General features: G+C 39.4%; 1 protein-coding gene across 1 annotated transcript in view; it reads left to right on the top strand.

Annotated features, from left to right (window-relative positions):
- The first annotated feature begins 3,898 nt into the window (after window positions 1-3,898).
- LOC145409095 (uncharacterized) overlaps window positions 3,899-20,406 on the top strand; it is a 45,599-nt gene continuing 29,091 nt past the window's right edge. Inside the window, exons 1-5 of the mRNA XM_080279639.1 lie at window positions 3,899-4,071; window positions 7,126-7,327; window positions 7,515-7,667; window positions 12,565-12,702; window positions 16,041-16,187. Coding sequence (XP_080135765.1) covers window positions 3,917-4,071; window positions 7,126-7,327; window positions 7,515-7,667; window positions 12,565-12,702; window positions 16,041-16,187 — 795 coding nt within the window. The 5' untranslated portion in view covers window positions 3,899-3,916. The remainder of the gene's footprint in view (window positions 4,072-7,125; window positions 7,328-7,514; window positions 7,668-12,564; window positions 12,703-16,040; window positions 16,188-20,406) is intronic.

Here is a 20,406-nt window from a genome sequence, read left to right as displayed (position 1 = left end):
GGTTCTCTTTGATAATGATGTATCAGGGCAGGAAAGTGATGGATATCCTCTAAATATGAAGCAGCAGCAGTGGAATAGTGGTTGAACTTTTGTCCCTGACAATATGTTGCTGCTTGGGTAAATTTCTTTTCACTAGTGGATGTTGCCCTTTCCTGTTTCATTATCAGCACAAAATACAGCTCACAAACAGTCCACATGCCACTAGTGGAATGCAATCTCCAGCACCACAGCACAGTTGCTTATCTCATGTATCTTACTATTGCATCACAAAATACAACTCCCATATGCCCTCCTGGTAATGCAGTCCCCACAGCAAAGCACACTTACCCACTTCATGCACCTCACTTTTACCACACAGACATTCCTTCAACATGGCCTCAACAAGAGATCTCTGGGAGCACCAGGCTGAAGTGATTGGCTTCCTTCAGTCCGCTGTGTTCTTGTCTGGATAAGGTTGGGACAGCAACAACAAAATTAGTGACCTTGACTTTAGACCCTTGACATTCTTATTCAAAATTATATAGTACAAACACTGTGGCTTCTTCAAGGCTGTCTTAAAGTTAAAACCCAAACATGACCCCAAAATATCTGTCCCTGTGTGGTTGATAACAAAGATGAGAAAAAGGAATGCAAATTAGAAATGAAGTGCTAAAAGGAATTAGGAGTAGAGGCAGCAGTCATACAGGTCTTTATTTGTTAAATGAATTCTGCTCAGGTTTGGTTATCCAACTGAACCTCTAAACCATGATTGGAACACTAAGATTTTACCCAGGTTGTCATCATTTTACATTGAAGACCTTGGCAATGCATGAATGTGTAAGCTTTTTTTTTTTTCAAGTTGATGATAAATAACTGATACTGGGTGCCATGTAGCTCCATCACCAGACCAATAAGTAATTATTCATTTATTTTTAAAACATCCTGTATGCCATTTCTATCCTCAGTCCTTACCTAGAGCCTCAGGTGTGAATTCACAGATTATCATCTCCTGGGCCAGCTATCATCCAAGGCTGTTGAGTCCAGTACACCCTAGGGAATAAATTTCAGTTTTGAAGGAGTTATATGCACATGTATGTGCAGTAGAGTAGTGTCAGTCTGGACATTGAATGCATATTCTGCATATGTATAAAATCCCTGGCGTGGGAGTGTGCCATGGGAAAAATATTCTCTTCTGAGGGAAGCACTATGTCCTTCACAAGTTAAACGTAATCTCAGTTAGCTTTAAGAGGTTAGCTGAGACACAGTGTTCATTTTAGCTACTGAAAGAATATATACATTATAGATATATTTTCTTTAGGAATGGGCCCCTTCCTTAACTCATTCAAGCTAGGGACATCTTTTATATTTCATTCTAGCTATCTTATTATGATTTTATTCATCTTAAGAGAAACTTATTGAACTGATTTATAGGATACTGTGTCTTATAGTTAGTGCCACAAACAGCATAATACTCATACATTCCAGTGCAATTTTGGCAGCTAATTCTCACTGCTAGGATGGAAGTGGTGTTTTGTTATTGACCCTAGAATTTACATATATTTTGGTGTATTTTTATAGTTTATTAAATTTGTAATAAATTGATAGCCTTATAAGTAACCTTTGTATTTCATCCCATAGCGAGATGCCTGGTGGTTTGGCAACCTGTTAGGGGTTTAAATCCAAGTAGTGATTGGGGTTTATTGCTCACATAATGCCACCAAGGGGATTGAGACTGGTCATTCTTGCCCTCATTATCTCAACTAAGAACCCTAGCCTCAGGATACAATACTCTTACTTGGGCTATGAAGGTTTGGATAAAGGATAGGTGGATAATTTGGCTTAATATATGATGGAAAGTTTGTACAAGCAACTGAATTAGTGTCCAAATGTTAATATACAAAAGTGTTTGTCAGATTGAGTGTCATGTTCCAGTTTAACTGTTACAAATTTTTTATGAATGGAGGACACCTGTAATCTCGTGTATGGATTTTCCTTTAAACTGAATTTCTTTTTCCCTTTTCTGTTCAGTCTCTGTAAAAAACAAAAATTTAGAATGACTAGGACCTCAGGGAGTGCACCTTATTATATTTCCAATGAGTGATGCATAGAAAAAAGGACACTGGATGAGGGATACAAATTTTGAATGAGGACTTGGCAATGCAGAAGGAGTTCCAGTGTTCCAGTGTGCTTGCTGGGTGCAGCACAACCAAGCTTGCTAGAGGCAGCTTGGCAATGCAGGAGTTCCAGACCGCACACTCCCCAGAGTCCAGCAGGCTTCCCCAACGTGATGCTGAAGCTGGAGAAAATGCCCCCCCCTGCACTCACACATGCCCTCCCACAGGTAGAGGTTGCCCTCCAACCCCTGGAAAAAGAATCCCAGGCTTAGTAACATAAGTTGTTGTCCCAACTGTCTTGGGTCCCTTCTAACTTTGCCCCTAGACCCACTCTGTGCACAAACCACCCAACCCTATCACCAGGCTGAGAGAGAGGAGGCAGACATTCGGGCCTCCACTTTCCGGAGCCTGGGTCATAGCCTATCTCCCCCTTAGCCCTATCATCATTGATCCACTACACTACAACACCCGTTACAGATGTAGAGCCAAACCCCGGCCCCCTTCCTTTTCCAGAGAGTACCCCAGTGGCAAGTGTAAGTGCAATATCTGGGACACCTCCCTCCAGATCTCCCCTCCCAATTCCCCTTCGTTCTAGTTGACCATTTCCTACAGACCTCACGATTATGGATATAAAGCTATATATAGAGGCTATTGAAATAATAAATCTTTCACCTTACCTTCTGCAGTTTCTGTGTCTAACCTGTACCCTTATGGTGTGTCGAATCCTGCTTTGGTATTCCTCCTTGTTTGGAAGAAGCCCATTTGACTAGAAAAGTTCAAGTATAGCATATTTCTTAGGTACTGTGTAGTCTGTTGTTTAGCTCAATATGAGACTACACAATATGTATATTTATTTCAGAAATGAATTCCCCGAGCTGGACCTTGATCGATCATATATACCCGCAAGGTGACGGGAGAGCGCTGCCTCTCCCAGCAGGTCAGCCACCCAGCAGAGAGCGAACTCGCGACCCTTCGGTCTCAAGTCAGGTGCTCTACCACTGAACAGAGACCCTATAGGGTCTTTACCACTGAGCTACCCTGTCCCAAAGTAAATAGAAAACTGAAACATAGATCTCCAATACTGTAATTCGATAAGAACCTCTCGCGATGAAAGGGGTTTATTCATAAAAAGGCATTTCCATTTTGTGGGGAATATATATATATATATATATATATATATATATTAGCAGTCCCATGAGGAATAAGCTAAAAATGGACCTACTTAATCGCCATGTGTGGGCGTTATCTTTATCGGCGTTAGGGTGGATATGAGGGTAGACTGAGCGGGAAGGTCGAATGATACTGATTTGAAGAACTTAAGATAGATCCATGAGAATATTTTGTGACAATGCACCCTACGTTATCCTGAATAGGCTACTCGTCTTAATATGTCAGCAAGTTAAAAAAAAAAAAAAAAAAAAAAATCGCCATTTTTAAATGTACGGTTTGACAGGAAGCACCACTAAAGTGGAGTTTGAATACTCATAATGGCTATATTAATTTATTTAACGTGTTGTACAAGGAGGTTAATTAAACAACGATAAAGTTGGAGAAAGCTGAAAGCTTTTTCTGTTGCCTGGCACCTGTGTTGTCATCTGTGTACAACGTCCTAACTTCCTCTCTGACTTTGACTTAGGATCATTATTCCTAACTTGTTTTCAAAGGCACTATAAAATAATAGTAAATTTATATGATAATAATGTCAGTATACCACAGTGCTAATGACATAAGTAAATAAGATATCATATTTTACTTGATTACTCGAAAGAAATATTATTATCCAGAGAGAAAGGAACAGGAAAAGTGGTTGTGTGGCAGTCGAGATGATACGGAGAGGAGGTGGCCGGACACCCCCATTTATTTTGGTGGGACTCTTTGTCTTACTCCTTATTTTGGGATTTAATTACTGGACACTATCATCCCAAAATGCGGACTTGCAACAGGAGATCGAAAAACTCCAGGCAGAGGTTAAAATAAGGTAAGACAAGGGAGAGAGCGATCGTCTAGCCACCTTCTTGGCCTTGGCATGTTAGTGTTTACCGTAATTATTTTGTCAATGATATCGGTAATTTGCTGTGTCATGTTACACAAATGGGTAATTATCTGGAGTAACACTGCCCCTGTGGATTACATTGAAGTGGGTTGGGTTAAACATCGTCTATTTTTTTATAGAATGAAGCAGTAATGAATCTAAAACTAAAATGACATTCTAGTAAGCAAAACCAGATCCATGCTTGTCGAACTCACAGGATCAGTGTTGTTCTGGACAATTACCAGTGATTATGGCAGTGTGCAGTGTGGTGGATGAGCTTTGCAGTTGCATTATTTGACAGAATATTCCTTGTGGTCTTCATTGTCAAAAAGTTGTATATATTCTACAGGCATAGTAGCTTGAAGTGGAGAAAGCTGTTTGTACCGGTAGGGTTTTCCCAGAAGTAATATTTGGACAGCACTGAAGAATTTGACAGGCTGTTCCTTCAGTATTCAAGTTTTAACTGTACAGTATATCATTGGTAATTTTTTTTTTTTTTTTTTGTATTAACTAACAGATACTCTCAGTCATTGTAGAAGTGGCCCTTATTAAAGTACTGTACTGATATAATTAGGCAAATAAAAGAATTAGCATCCCTACGTGTCAAGTGGGGTTGGTGGAGGATTAGTGCCCCTCCCTGTAAAACAATTAACTCTAAGCCCTTGGCCACCCCGTTTGGGATACATGGCGTCTGGCAATGAATGAAAAAAAAGAATTAGAAGTGAAGAATAAATGAAAAGTGAATGGGAATAGCATGGTAAAAAGTGTTTGAATTTCTGTACTGCACTGCAAAAAGAAAAGTACACTAATTAGTTTATTGTAACCCATTTAATACCATGATTTTTTTCCATTTCGGATTACTGTTGCTTTCCATTTTTTGTCAGGATATTGGATCCCTTCTGTACTCAAGTTGAATGACACTAGCTTTAGATTTTTTGTTTATAGCTACAGTTATGTTTCACCACTACCCAGTATAGTAGGTAGACTTTTATACTGTCATATCCAAAGAAAAATGCTTTAACCTGTAGTTACAAGTAACCCTTTTAGCTCATGAGAAATCTGAGTTATTTTGTGGATAGCCAAGTGATTTAATCAGTCCTAGGAATTATGTAGTATTGTCTGAGTTAATCATTGGTTGGGACTGTTAGAGGTATGGCTATATATATATTTTGTTGTTGTTGTTGTTGTTGTGTATTGAGATAATTTTATAGGTATAGTATTTTTCTTTTGTTTTTCAGTTCCATATTTATCAAGGTTTCTCATGATTAGTACTGAACTGTAAATTACAAGCTCGAGGATCAGGTGTTATATTTATCAATCTATCTATCTATCTGTTGTCAGACACCTCAATCCCATAAGAGGTGGCCACAAACAAATCACCTCCATGTCGCTCTCTCCTCAGCCATTTCACTGCCCTCCACCCAGCTCAAACCCCCCCCTCTCATATACCTGTCCACTCCATCCCTCCAAGGGGGCAGGGTGGCTCATTTGTAAAGTGCCTGACTTGAGACCAAAGGGCTGAGAGCTCGCGCCCTGCCAGGGTAGCTGTGCTGCTGGAAGAGGTAGTGCTTTCCTGTCACCTAATAGGGCTATATGATCCATCAAGGTCTAGCTTGGGGAATTCATTCTCCCATATTGAAAATTCAAATTCCATCCTTCCATCTCATCCTCAGCTTTCCCCTCCACCTCACTTACATACACTCTCCTCATTAGTCTCTTGCTCTCTGTCCTCTCCACATGGCCAAACACCTCAGTTTATTTTTCCTAATGCTTTTTATTGTTTCCACATCCACACCACAGTGCTCCTTCTCTTCCTCATTTGCCAGTCTGTCTCCATGTTACTCCACATGCTCCTCTCAGGTAACTCATTTCCACTGTTCTCGCTCTTGACTTACCGTATATCCATCGAACAAGGTCCAAGCTTCACTTCCATACGTTAGAGTTGGTATCACAATATTATCATGCACGACTTTTTACTTCCATGCTCGCTTCCCTGTTTCTTATCACTGCTTTCAGAGAACAGCAATCTTTCTTCCCTGTTGCACCCTTTCAAGCATTTCATCCTCCAGACTTCCATCCCTACTCATCACACAACCCAAGAACTTAAATGTACTCACATTTTCCATTTCCTCAACATCCAACCTCACTTTATATTCACTGACTTCATTTCTCTCGAAGACCATAACTTTACTCTTCTCTACATTCATCTTTATATTCCGTTTCTTGTACACTCTCCCAAACTTATCCACTAAGCCTTGCAGTTCCCCCTCATCTTCACGTAACAATACAGTATCATCTTCAAACAATAGTACAGGAAGTTTCTAAACACTGTCCTCTCTCATTAGGGCTGCTCCAACATCCACTGCCCTACCTTGTACCTCATTTATAACCCCATCCATATATAGATTGAACAAACATGGAGACATGACACATCCCTGTTTCAGTCCAACATTCAGATAGAAAAATTCACTGTCCACATCACTGTAGCCTTAGCACTGTCATACTTACTCTTTACAGCATTCAGCAACTTCCCATTTACTACTTATAATCTTAATATTTTCCACATTCCTTGTCTGTCCACTCTGTCATATGCTTTCTCCAAATCCATGAAGGCCGCATACAACTTCTCCCAGCCATTCCCCAGTCACATACAGTATACTTACATTACTTTCATTCTCCATGTTTAGCTTTTCTTTAAAGTGTTCTCTCCATCTGCTCATACTTCTCCAGTATCAATCTACCATTTTTATCTTTCAATCCCCAGCTAACAAAACAGTGATAAAACTGTTTTTTGTCAGTTTGCGATACTAATGCTTTAACTCCATATAATCTTTGGTTAAGTTTTGCATTTTTCTTGTACTGTCACCAGATTGTTACTCAGCTTGGGATACCGTAGCCCTCTTAAACTGATGAGTTAGATGTAGCCCTCAATCTCCCTCCACCTGACTCATATACACCGTCTTAATCTGTCTGTCATTTTCCTTCATGTTTTTATTTCAGTGCCGTGAAGCAGGACCAGTCAGAGAAAAAAAATGCAGCTCTTCAGGAGACAGTTCATGAGATGGATACCCTCTCCGATAAGCTCAAGAAGAAGTTACAGGAGGAAGATGACCAGTTGAAAACCAAAGATCAAGATAATCAGAAGAAAGAATATGAGATAACCAGCTTGAAGAGTAAAATTGTTACACTACAAGAGCAGTTAGTAAGTATTTTGCCAGACAACACTTCTTTCTGCATATTATTATTATTATTATTTTTTTTTATTTTTTTATTTATTTATTTTTTTTTTACATGCCACATTCTTCTTGTAGTCTGTTAATCCTTAGCTACAGTATCATTTGAATGAAAAGATTAAGCCACAAACCTGACATCCCTCATTCACGCTTCAGAGCAGTGCAGGACAACAAGTAGAGGATCGTGATTTGGAGTTGTCCAAGCTGAGGGAGACCAACAAGCTTCTGGCGTCCCAGCGTGATGATGCCGTGGAGGCCATCTCAGACAAAGATGCCCAGATCAACACACTACGCAGGCAACTCGAGCAGGTAACATTATCACTCCTTGTCCTCCATTTTTTTTTTTCTTATGGTCTGTAACCCTTGTCAGTCTTAAGCCTCCATTTATAGTCTTTCCTGATGGTCCATAACTCTTATCACTTCATATGCTCCATTTATAGTCATATTTTAAAGATCTGTAGTGGAATAGAGTCTTTATTATTTTATTTAAGTACTGACAGGCTTATGCAAACATCTCTTTATTTCAGTGTTCTTGACCAGAATAAGTATCGGTAGACTTTGATTTCAGTAAGCGTTCTCTTCTTAATCCAAGCTTTATTATTAAATTCATTAATGATTGTGCCAAGAGTATCTGTAGGTTGTAGCATCAACTTAATCTGCACAGTATTATATGCATATCTCAAATCTTTTAACAGTTTTGTTGTGTTCTCATTTTATTCTTAGATATCACACAAAGGTGATTCTTTTTTGGCCACCCCATATGGAATTAAGGCATCTGGCAATAGGTAAATGAATAGATAGATAGATAGATAGAATTAATATAACCATTAGATACTTACGGGGTTATATTCTGGTGTCTTGCTATTTTGGAAGTGACTCATGGTCATATTTTCATCAACGAAGGAGGCTTTCTAGAACTTCAGCTTATTTCCTCTTCAGCTTATTTTGCATATGGCATATTAACCCCTTCATTGGAGAGTGATGCCTTCACATGGCAGCACCTATACCTGGCTATACAAACACCCCTCAGCTCCCTTCGTATCCCCTCACAAGAGGGTGATGGATTATACTGTATAAGGACAGCTTCATCCTACAGTTCACAACTCCTTTACTTTGATGATGTGTTTTGGATTTGGATTTTGCTAATTTCTGAGGGTTTTATAGCATATAGAAGACACTGTACTTCACAGGTGAGAGGGGTTAGATAAAGCCTGAAGAAGAGCTATGTCTACCGGTACTAGATATGTTTCCCAAGTTGAATAAATTTATCTGTAGATAGGAAGACTGAAATAGGAAATACGTCACCAGATTGAATGGAGTAAAAATCTGTTGTTTTTTATGCCATCTGTAATGGTATTTTAATGATATGTTAACATCCACAAGAAGTAAGGTGTACCATGTACAATAAATCACTAATGTAATGTTTTAGAAAGCCTCATAAACCCGTGAGAATGCAGCCTAGGGACTAAAGTACTAGAGAAAATGTGTTGCTATGCATAGTTGTGACCAGCGTGTTGTGGGGAAGGTATCCGTAAGTCATGTTTGAGCTGGCATCCGAGACTGTGTTGCATATTTCTCATGACAATTTATGGTGCATGTTATGCCTTGATGTTCTCTTTTTTTATACATTTTTGGTATCACTGTAGTTTGCCTCAATAAATACAAGAGGATAACGTGGTGTATAATGCAAATTAAATCACTGAGGAAGATGCACAACAAAGTCTCCTGTGCCACCAAGAGTAAGGGTTTGTGTCCGGTGTAACAAGGAGTGTTGGCTGAGGGTGTGCTGGATGGTAGCACTGTGTTTTTTGTGTTCAACTCTGGCCGTTAACATCATTGTCTTTTCCCTAAAGTCCAGCGTCATATGTCACCACTTCAGTGCTGATACTCATCTTCAGTATTGAATGGACTTTAACAAAATTCATGTCACCAGTCAGTTGTCTGTCCCAGCCTGGATTTAAATTCTCCTTTTAGACTGCAGATGACTTCTCTAACCCCCCGTGTATTGGGTAACAGGTACTGATATCTACTGTCCATATTGAAACCTGCATTAATGAAATTCAAGTCACTGAGTTCCCTCCCCAGCCTGGGTTCAAACTCATGTAATTTCAGACGGCAGATGACTTCTCAGACCTCATGGCAGTCAGCTTCTCCTGTGAAGTAGATTGACACTGACGGTATATTACTGCAGCCTATGCACTCCTTGTCTACTCACACTTGCTACCATTTTTTTTATTTTTTTTTCAAGGTCTGTATTGTATATGATTAATGTCATAATTCTTGCAGTTGAAAAATGTAAATGAGTGGTGAGCACCATTCTAGTGAATTCCTTAGGAAGAATTGACACTTTTGAGACACAAGAGACCAGATTATTATTACTGTACTGTATTATTTATGTACAGGGTGGCTTTAGGAGTGACAGAGGATGTGTGGATCAAATATTTGCAGTGAGACAGATAGTGGAGAAGGCTTTTGAGAAGGACTATAAGGTGTTTATGGCATTTATGGATCTGGAAAAAGCATACGATAACGTAGGCAGAAAAGGATTGTGGAAGGTTTTGTGCATGTACGGTGTTGATAGTAAGTTGCCAGGTGCCATCAACAATTTTTGTGATGGTAGTGAGGCATGTGTAAGGGTAATGGGCATCTAAATGAATGAATCATGATCAGTGTGGATGTGCAACAAGGTTGTGTGTCCCCATGGTTGTTCAATGTATGTATGGATGGGGTGATGAGAAAAGTAAAAACACGAATAATGGAGAGAGGGATGGTGTTGGTAATGAATGGTGATGGATGGAATATCTCAGATTTGTTGTATGCTGATGATGCAATACTACTGTACTTGCAAATACTGGACAAGAACTTGGTAGACTAGTGCAGAGTTTTGCTGATGACTGTGAACATCGTGCCTTGAGAGTAAACGTAGAAAAGAGTAAAGTGATGATAATTGAGAGAGAAGGTGACCCCCAGTGTGATGTTGCAATGAATAGAGAGAGACTGGAATTGGTGTGAGTGTTCAGATACCTGGATACAGTGATAGAAAAGAGAGGAAAATATGCAAAAGAAGTTGAAAGTAGAGTGACACAAGGAAGGAAAGTAGCTGGTGCTATGAAGGGCTTTATAAGAAACAAAGGCTTGAGTGTTGCAGCTGTGCAAGGCTTACATGAAGGAGTGTTAGTGCCAACTTTAACACATGGATGTGAGACAATGGTGTGGCATGAAAATGAGAAGTCAGGAGTGAGAACAGTGGAGATGGGACTGCTGATGAATGTATGTGGAGTACAGAGAGTGGATGGGATGTGAAATAATGGGATTCGTGAAAGATGCGAAATGAGGAAGTCTGTGGACACCAGAATCAAAGAGAGTGTATTGAGGTGGTTTGGTCATGTGGAGAGAGTGGATAACAATAGAGTGGTGAAAAAGGTATATCTGAGCAAATTTGAAGGAGGGAGGAGGTGAGGTAGGCCAAAGAGAAGGTGGAGGGATATGGTGGATGAGTGTGTGAGGAAGAGAGGTATGGAAGTAGGTGAGGCTAGGGGACTGACAAGAGATCAAGCTGGCTGGATGAATGTTGTGAGAAGTGCATGAGTAGGGATTTGACACCTCCTTTTTGATGTGACAACATTCGGATTGACTCTATCGGATACGTTTATTTGAAGCTACAGAATGTGCTGAATGTTTTTTGGCAAATCAGATAGAACCAGCATTCCGGGGGCTTGAATGATGAGTGAATGAAAGCGTGGCCCATTGGAGTGGGCAGACTTTGGCAGCCTGGACATTGATACTCCTCACCCTGCCATATGGTGGGAAAGGAGGTCTGGATGATGATGATGATAATTATTATTATTATTATTATTAAATTATTTTTATTATTTGTGAGTTGGCATCCATCACAATGCTGTACAGGAGTCGGCATAAAGCAACATAATTATTTTCTGTCCCAGTACATAGTTTAATCCTCAGTAATTGCTGTATTATAAGTATCCTGCGGAGCAGTATTTTCTTCCTTTTGTTTTTGTCAGTGGAGTGTTAGTATGGGTTTGTAAAGGAATACTCATAAACATAAACTGACACCAGTTTGAATATTGCAGTAGTGTACCTGAATACTGGTCTTATCACACTGTCCATGCACTACATAATTTAGTTTTGGAAAAAGTAAGAAATTAAGTAAATAAATAATATAAAGGTGGTGTCTTACTGTATAGACATAAGGTTGTGGTTGACATACAGTTTTGGTTATTCAGGATGTTATTTGATAGATTTCTATGTGGTTTATATTCTCCACTTGGTTCTTTGTTCAGCAGAGAATCTTGTTATAATCAAGTGCAGGTTTGTAGTTATTGTCTCACTGGAAATAATCACTTATTATTGAGTTATGTTGTATTATGTAGTGGATTTGTTCCTGTGTTTTAGGGTTCCAAGGAGGGAGCAAGGTTTCAGAGTTGTCTGGTTGGTAATCATAGAACCAAGAAGTAGATGCCTCATAGTCAGTTGAGTTGTTACCCCAGCTGGATGTGGTGGTTGGTAAGGGTTTGAATCCAAGGAGTGTTTGAGGTTTATTACTAACATTATGCAACTCAGAATCACATAGCACAAGATTCTGTAGAGGACTGCACAGTCACACGTAGTCCAGTGTCTGACTCACACTTCATAAATATGTCCCGGGATAGATTAGGATTTCACTTATACAGTATTATGTACAGTCAGGGAGAAAAGTTCATCTAATGTACCATACCACTGAGTCTGTGTTATGTGTAGGACATATTTACCATCTTCATCCCTGATGCATCATTGGTGGCATACCGTACCTATGGAGAGCTGTGGTAGGGCATAGACTCCCCCCCTACCAAGTCAGACTCTGCCTCCCTTTCACCATTAGAGCCTCATTTGAAAATTCATATAATCTATTATGACCACTGTGTAGCAGTGGTGCCCCCCTCCCCCCCAGCCAAATAGGGCTCAATCCCACTGTGCCCCCCCTCCCCTTAGTTGTGGAGACTTGGCTGCACTACTATGCATTATATAAAAAAAATAATAATCATTGGGCAGGGAAACATACCAGTCCTCACTCAGCTTAGAAATATTAACCAGCAGAGGAAAGTGAGAAGCACCCAAGAAGAGGTGAAGTAGTAGGTGAATTTTTGTACCTCATTATACCCGGACCTTTTGTGGGGTGTCTAAGGATGTATCGGCATGACCGTTACAGGAAAGAGTCCACTCCAACACGCAGCAGTTCTCCCTCGAGGACCTCAAGAAGAAGCTTACACACACTTTTGGCGACTTGTCAGAGTGTCAGGATAGAGTGTCCGAGCTGGAGGCCTTGCTGAGGGCAGAACGGATGAAGGTAGAGCAGGGAGGGAAGTTGTTTGTTGGGATGAAGGATAATATTCCAAGTGGCTTCGAAGATTTTTTAGCATATCTTCCTAAGTGATTTATATTGCACATTATATAATAGTATCCCTTTTGTATGTTACTGAAGCAAACTATAACGATGTTAAGTCCTTCCTGACGATGATGTATATTTATTTTGTTCTTGCTATCACCAGGTAATATCACTCATGTTAGGAGAGATTTGTCACTTTGGAAAGGTTAAATGATGCCATCATTTGTCTTTCCAGTAGTAGAAATCTCTCTCAAGGTGAATACAGTTGCCAGAAAGTAGCAAGAATAAAATTTAATATCATCTGATTGAAGATGCTAAAAATGATCTGAATAGCATACAGGGGAATGTTAAGGTGTAATATGCTAAATAATCACTAAAGTCAAGTTACTGAGAAACCTACAATGTCACTTAGAATATGCTCCATAAGCCTGTTGTTGGTGCTTGGTGGGGGATGCTGAAAACTCTGTGGGACTGTTGTAGTGGGAATTAGTTGGTCGTTGGTCTGGGTTAAAATTTGTAATGCTGGGTCTATGAAAGCTTATTTTTTCCTGTGCAAGCTGAAATGCAGTATATCTACTGCATTTTTGTGAGAAACTGTATGCTGTATTGGGATTTTGTAAATTTTGTGGAAATGTCCATGTAAAGCCTGTATATGTGGAGGATTTGGATGGTTGGTAGTCTGGCTTGAAGAGAGTCCTGCTGGATATCTATAAGCTTTTTTCTCTCTGATAAATTGCAGTTTTGGTGTATCTAATTGAGTGCATTGTCTAAATACAGCTTGTCCTGTCTTGGGGTTAAATTACTTGTAAATACAGTACTACAGAAGCTACGCTTTGATAGGTGCCAGGTGGAGTGCATTATAATTTCTCTCATTGTACTGATTTTTTTACCCCATATCACAGTCTCTCTCTTTCTCTTTCTTTCTCAAACACAGGAAAACCTTTGTAATCTGGACATCATCATAGATTTTCAATTACTTGACCAGTTTTAAAAGTTTAAACTTCCTTTTTAACTGACATTATTCATCACAATTCATTCATTCATTCAGTAAATATAGGTGCTGATGAGGGATACCATCACTCTGGCACTGATTTAACTAGGTGGCTCTATTGCCTGGTTATACATTCATCCCCTAGCTCCCTCCCTCTTTCCCAAAAGGAGGATGGTGGACTGCAGAAAGAGTGCTTTAGCCTGCTGTCCATTGGGTTTAAGAAAAAGTTTTAATAGGATTTCAATTTTGCATTTTCCCACCATTACTTAAACCTTGGAATACAATACACATGTGGTACAGTAAGTCTTTGTTATATGTTGGTGATATGTTCCAGAACATCACATCATTTTCCTTACAACTGGTACTGTAAACTGAGAGAAAATGGCAAATCAACATCAGAGGTAGCAATGGAACTTATAGAAGCAGTTTTTCTGTAAATTGTTTTGAACCAAGTAGCAAAAAGTACATCCATAAAGGCAACACATGATGAGGATTTTCTGTATACTGCTGGATATATGTTTCAGCTCTGGTACAAACATTTGAAAGTAATTTGATGGTGTGTAATATTTATAATATACTGTACTATATTGGTGACCTGTGTCCAGATTAGTGCTGATAATTAAGGTTTTACTGTGTTGTTATTAAAGAAAAGGTACATTCACCTTTCACTTTACACTAAACCTTTAGCATCTACTGACATCAGTTCATGTCCAGTTTCCCATGAAAAAATGAAATCCCAAACTCTTTACAGTATACCTATATAGTTTCCTCTGTGTTGATAATTTACTTCCGTACCATAATGAGAATTATTTGGAGTACTGTTGTTATGACTTGCATAAAAGCCCATGTAGTGTGGCAAGATATGTAGAGTACACGTCTTGGCTGAAAGGTTATGTTGCACTCTGAGATAATTATTTCAGGGCACAGGATCAGATCCTGTTTCTGACAGTGATTAATTTGTCAAGTTTTGTTTCAGCAGTGATGCAGAATGTATAGCAGGGCTTGGTTGGCGTTGTCTTGGATGTATGGTGTCTGGATAAACTGACAGTATCTTTGTCCTTATGTCGTAGAGATAGGGAGTAGTTTCCATCACCAGTGGTGGTGGCCTCTGATGCTTTGTTACTATGTTGAAAGTGTACAAAACTCACGGTTTAAGTACTGAGGGAGAAAGTAGCCAAGTAATGAACTCTGTTGTTTGCATAGCCTGGCAGGCGATGGAGAATTCTTCATAGCTCAGTGGCCACATTGCTGACTTAGATCTCAGAGGACCCAGGACCAGTTCAATGTCAGATGATTAATTTGTTAAGTTTCATTTCACAAGTTTTCTGTATGTAGCAGTTGTCATTAGTACTGTACAGCAGTTACTGCCATATAGATCCTTGATGGGAAACCTAAGAAAAAGTCTGATTATACAGGTAGCTTTTGACTCCAGTTTGAAATGTTTCTTCGCTGCTGAAAGAAAGGTGTACTTGTATTTGGACAGAAAGAATTATTGGAAGTTGTTTGCAGCTTCACCACTAGGGTGTGTCTCACCTCAGCTAATGAAGATTATCTTGTAATAGCAAGAATACTCATGCAAAGTTTCATGGTGCTGAACAGTCTGTGTGTTTTATTCTCTTTGACTTAACATTCTGTTTCTGCCCCCCTCTCCTCCTAATTCTCCCTTTTCTTCCTCTCACTCTTTATTAGTCTTCTTTCCTCTTCAGGTGGCTCAAAACTGAGTGACAAGCCTAATGGTTTCCCGTAACCCAGGAAACCATTTACAACAGTGGATGATAATCATATAACCAGATCATGGGGTGAAGTGGAGCCTGCTATGGTGCCCTTGCTAACTGGGTGGAAAGACACAAATGTGGCATTCACCCAGAAACCAAACCTCCACACTTTTCCCACACCTTCCTGTAATGAGATGTTAACTACAAATTAACAGATTTTTTTTTTTTTTTTTTTTTTTTTTTTTTTTTTTAAGGGAATAATCTTACAGGCTTCTGGCTTTTGGCTCCTCCTTCCATGCATAAAAAGAAAAAAATAAATAAATAAATGAAACAGAACATCCAGTTCACTGTATAGGATGCCCCTACAGGAATGGTTGCTTGCCTGTGGTTGATGGGTCTGCTCAGCCAGACAGACTGGGGTTGGTTGTCAACAACATTGACAGAATTCAGCATAGAATGTATTAATGAAATAAGGAAAATATTAAAATGCATTAAGTAGAAGGAAAATGATAAAAGAAGTGGTGTTGGAGAACCTTCAGGGCTGATGAAAATAGGGGCGTATGTGTTGGTAGTCAGGGCACAACACTTTTCAGGAGAAGACAAGGACTGGGACTTTGAGAAGCAGTGAGGATAATCTGAGTGCCAAACTAGCCAGTGTGAGGGCCGAGTTAGCGGAGTGTCAGGGCAATGTGTCAAAAGCCAAAGCATCGGTGGTAGTGGTCCAGCAGCCAACAGAGCAGGTGAAGATGGAAAGGTTTTTATTCACTCCTATCTGAATTGCCTCCGTTGAGCCCTTGTATGGCTTTCTCTGTTCCCCTCATTGGTTGCATCGTAATTTTTTTCTGAGTATGTTCATTTTTTTATCGTTGTGAATCTAGGGTTGTCTTTTTCATGTGGTTCTTGCCACCTCCTGATGATTTTATTCAGCTTAGCATTGATCCTTTGAAATGGAGGGGTTAAATTACAAACATGAGAGTGTGAAGTTTGGTGGTATGTGTTTTAACCTATCAAGTGGATCCCAGGATTCCAGGGGCTTGAATGGTGAGTTAATGGTAGTGTGGTTCATTTAGTTGGGCAGACTTTGGTTCGTATCTCATTCTGTCAATTTTTTTCTGGTTCTCTCGACCCCACCTCATTTCACCCTGGGGTGGGAAAGAAGGTCTGGATGATGATGATGATGATGATGATGAACCCCTTCATTTCTGGAGGTCTTTCCCAAGCTGAATATAATCATCTTGTATCAGCAAGAATAGGTTATGAAGGACATTACTCAGAGTCAGGAGGTTAAAGTGTTTGGTCAATCCTCTGGACCTACTTAAAGCTATTCTTAGGCTGTGTTTAGGACCCTGTCTTACTGTTCTGCTTTGGACTTGTCATGCCAGTGTATAAAAATCTTGTGCAGTATTTAGAGCTCCCATGCAATGCTTAGAGCTCCTATGCCTCAGTGTTTATAACTGTTATGCTTGACTGGTAAGAGCTCACAGCCTACAGTGGTTAGAACTCCCCCTTTCTGCTGAGTGTAGCTTTTATGCTGTTGTGTTTACTGTAGAAATGTCTTGCTGTAGTGTATTGAGCTTTTGTGTCGTGGTGTTCAGAGCTGTTGTGTTGCATTGTTTGGAGCCCTCATGCCCTAGTGTATAGGGCTCTCATGCCTCATTGTTTATTGCTGCCATGCATCATTGTTTAGAGCTCTGTACTGCTGCTGTCTTTTGAGCTCTCATGTCTATGTTTAAGGGCCCATCAGGCATGTGTAATAGAGACACCAGAAGAAGACGGGTCACTCATGTTTGTTCGAACTTCTTTTTCCCCTTAGTTGTAGTTTGTATTTCTGGATTTCCATCTCAGGTTGGATTTTGAAATTCCTTTTTGCACTTCAGATATTTTGTTGTTGTTTGTGTCTAAGTTTTATGTAGAATTACTCATTCATGTTGTTATGTCTACCTTGGTGTTAAATGACTTATCAGTACTTTATATGCTCCCTACGTGTCAAGTGGGTTTGTGGAGGGTTAGTGCCCCTCCCTGTAAAACAAGTAACTCAGAGTCAAATGGCCACCCCATACGGGATTATGGCGTCTGGCAATAGATAGATAGATAATACTTTATATTTTGTGTTTGATGGTAGTGCTGTTTGTACTATTACAGTCAAAAGTATGGGGACACATCCCTGTCAGCTGTGATGATGGAAGGTGTTACATGAATTATTTTTATGTTAGCAGTATAAAAGCATACATCATTAGAGTATCAGAAGGAAGACACTTTGTGACATTCAAGGAGGAATGAAAAATATTGAGGACAGGACACAATGATGGCTGGAATTGTCATTAAACTTTTGCATGTGATAGTTATTATTATGTTTTTTGGAAGGGCTGAATACATGAGCTGCCATATCCCATGTTCAGTATCTCACATTGCTGTCATTTATGAGCCTGTTTGTTAGTAGTATGCAGGACAGCACAAATTGCATCCTCATTGTTGTGGGAACAAACCATTTTCCAGGTGTGGTGTTCTGTTGGTGTGTTTGTTATTTGTCACTGTCACTTCTTGTTTATATTTATTTGTTTTTATTTATTTATTGCTATTCAGTCCACATGACATTCCAGAATATTGAAGTTCCATCGTTACCTATAAAATGATATTCAGGTATCAGTTTCTCCTGATTTACAATACGGTACCAGTTATGCGGAAAGAGTTCCTGTAATTTGGAAAACATATCTCACATATACCAGGGATTGCCTTCAGTATACTCTGTGTCAGGACTGAAGTACAGACAGTCATCCTGAGTCAGGGATGTGTTCCAGAATATCACAACACTCTAAATACAATTGATACAATACATTAAAGCAAAGTGGTAAAACTAGATGATGTAGCATTTAAACAGTTGGCAGTGTTCTCTAATTGCTTTGGATTTACTAGTTACAAAGAACAACAAAAGAGAAATAACATGGTCTTGCAATAGTTAGCTAGAATATTCAGTGAAAGTAGAGACAAGATACTAGCTGGAAGTGGAAGGGTTGAGTGCAGTAGGTAAAAAATGCACAGGTAAAGAATGTACTAAATATGGTTGATTATTCCCATAACAGAAGCAGAATGTCACAGGGAAAGTAAGATATGCATTGTACTACCCTGTTTAGGCCGTGTATTGCCCAGTTTTGCCTGTAGTCTTGCTCGTGTATTAGTAAGGTAGAGTATATCTTGGTGGTACTTTCCTGTGCAGTTGACGTAATGAGTGTTGTTATCCACATGTTTCCTAAACTTAGAATGACAAGATGTTTCTTCATTTTGAAATTCGGAAAAACTAAGAGTACAGTCAGATGCCTAATTACTGTCTCTGGTGAAGGCAGTATTCCATGCTTGTAAGCATCGTCATTGTTCACCTTTTCACCAGTCTCCAGGTTCCATGATATCCCTCAGCATCACTGTCACGTCTTCTAGGAACGCCAAGATCCGTTATCAGACTTGCATCCTACATTTTCCTTGGTCTGCCTGTAGGAATTCTCCCCTCCAACCAACTGCTCTCACATAGTGACAGTACACAACTTAATCACATTAGTGCTCCCATGTGCATTACCTTTGAAATATATACTGTACTGGTGCATTTATAGTTGAAAATTAAACTGACATTGGTGAAACCAAAGTATAGTGTACCATAAGAAGAACAGTTAGTCATACATATAATTATGGAGGTAGTAGAGAATTTAATTACAGCAACAAAGGCATCTGTATCTCGGACAGAAGTCAACTTTATTCTGAGGTTACATGCCAGAGCCTTGTGTAGTAAAGACATTATCAGTATATCTGTGGCAGTCTGCTCGAAGAAACATGACTCACCTTCTACTGTAGTTAGAAATGTTAAGGAACATGGCCTTTTTTTATTGATGTACCTATTTAAAACATGCTGCAGTATTGCATTTTATTTCACCCTGTATGTACAAATGTATGTTAAAACTTGCTTTTTTGAGATCTGTGGTTTACCAGTCTCGTAGGCTTGATTATGCTTGATTTGAGCACATTTTATTTCAAATTGATGTTGTTTGTTTCATGGGGAGTTTATACTTCAGTTGGCCTTGGTTTTTGTGCTGTTGGAAATTGTTAGGTTGTATTTATAATTTGTGCGCCAGTTGTGAGATGTTTCCTGGTATATTGGTCCTAATCACTTGAATCGGATGATGTCTTTAACGGTTTGTTCGTGCTATCTCTGAAATGAATTTTGCAGCTTAGGAGAGACTTTCCTTTTTCGAGTTAGGTATAGCTTTTGTTAACTCACCCAAAATAAAAATTCTTTCCCAGGTTGAATATAATCATGTGAAGGGGTGAAAATGCATGTCAGTTCAGATTCCCGAGAGGTGGCTGGAGTTTATTGTTGTTATTATTATTATTATTGTTATTATAATTATTTATGTTATTTTGTCATTTATTTTCAATCATGTAATGCAACCAGGGGCATAAACTGGGTACCTACCCCTAAATGTTACGAACTAGGGTAGCCTATCCTGGGATCTTTGCAACACATAAAGAATGTAATGAAGTGATGTTGCCGTTTGGGGGCTTCATGCTTTGGTTGTAATTCTCTGTGCTAAATCTCTGTGGCATCATGCAGTAGTTAAGCTTCATCATGCATTATTTAAATCCACTTAAGCTTCTGCCTTGTCTTGGCCTCCATTTAAGACAGTAAACCAGCTTTACCCATCCAGCTCCTTCACTGCAAGAGGTCTCTTCGAAACTGCATAAAATCACTTGTTACGTGCAAGAATGAAATAGACTTTTTGGTACTAAAGGACTTAAAGGAGTGTTCCTAACCCCTTCATTAATAAGATTCATCTTAAGCTACATAAATTCTTCTGATGCTGAAGGAGGTACTGGAATATATATCTGAGCTCTTCACTGCCAGATGTCTTCTCCAAACAGACTAACATGCCAGCGTGGTGGGAACAAGATTATCATACTACTGTAGTATTATCC

This window comes from Coenobita brevimanus, chromosome 79 (genome assembly GCF_032717465.1).
Source record: "Coenobita brevimanus isolate Jiangsu-jjx chromosome 79, ASM3271746v2, whole genome shotgun sequence".
NCBI classification, from domain to species: domain Eukaryota; kingdom Metazoa; phylum Arthropoda; class Malacostraca; order Decapoda; family Coenobitidae; genus Coenobita; species Coenobita brevimanus.
The sequence above is the reverse complement of the archived record's forward strand: the minus strand, read 5'-3'. Positions and strand labels throughout refer to the sequence as shown.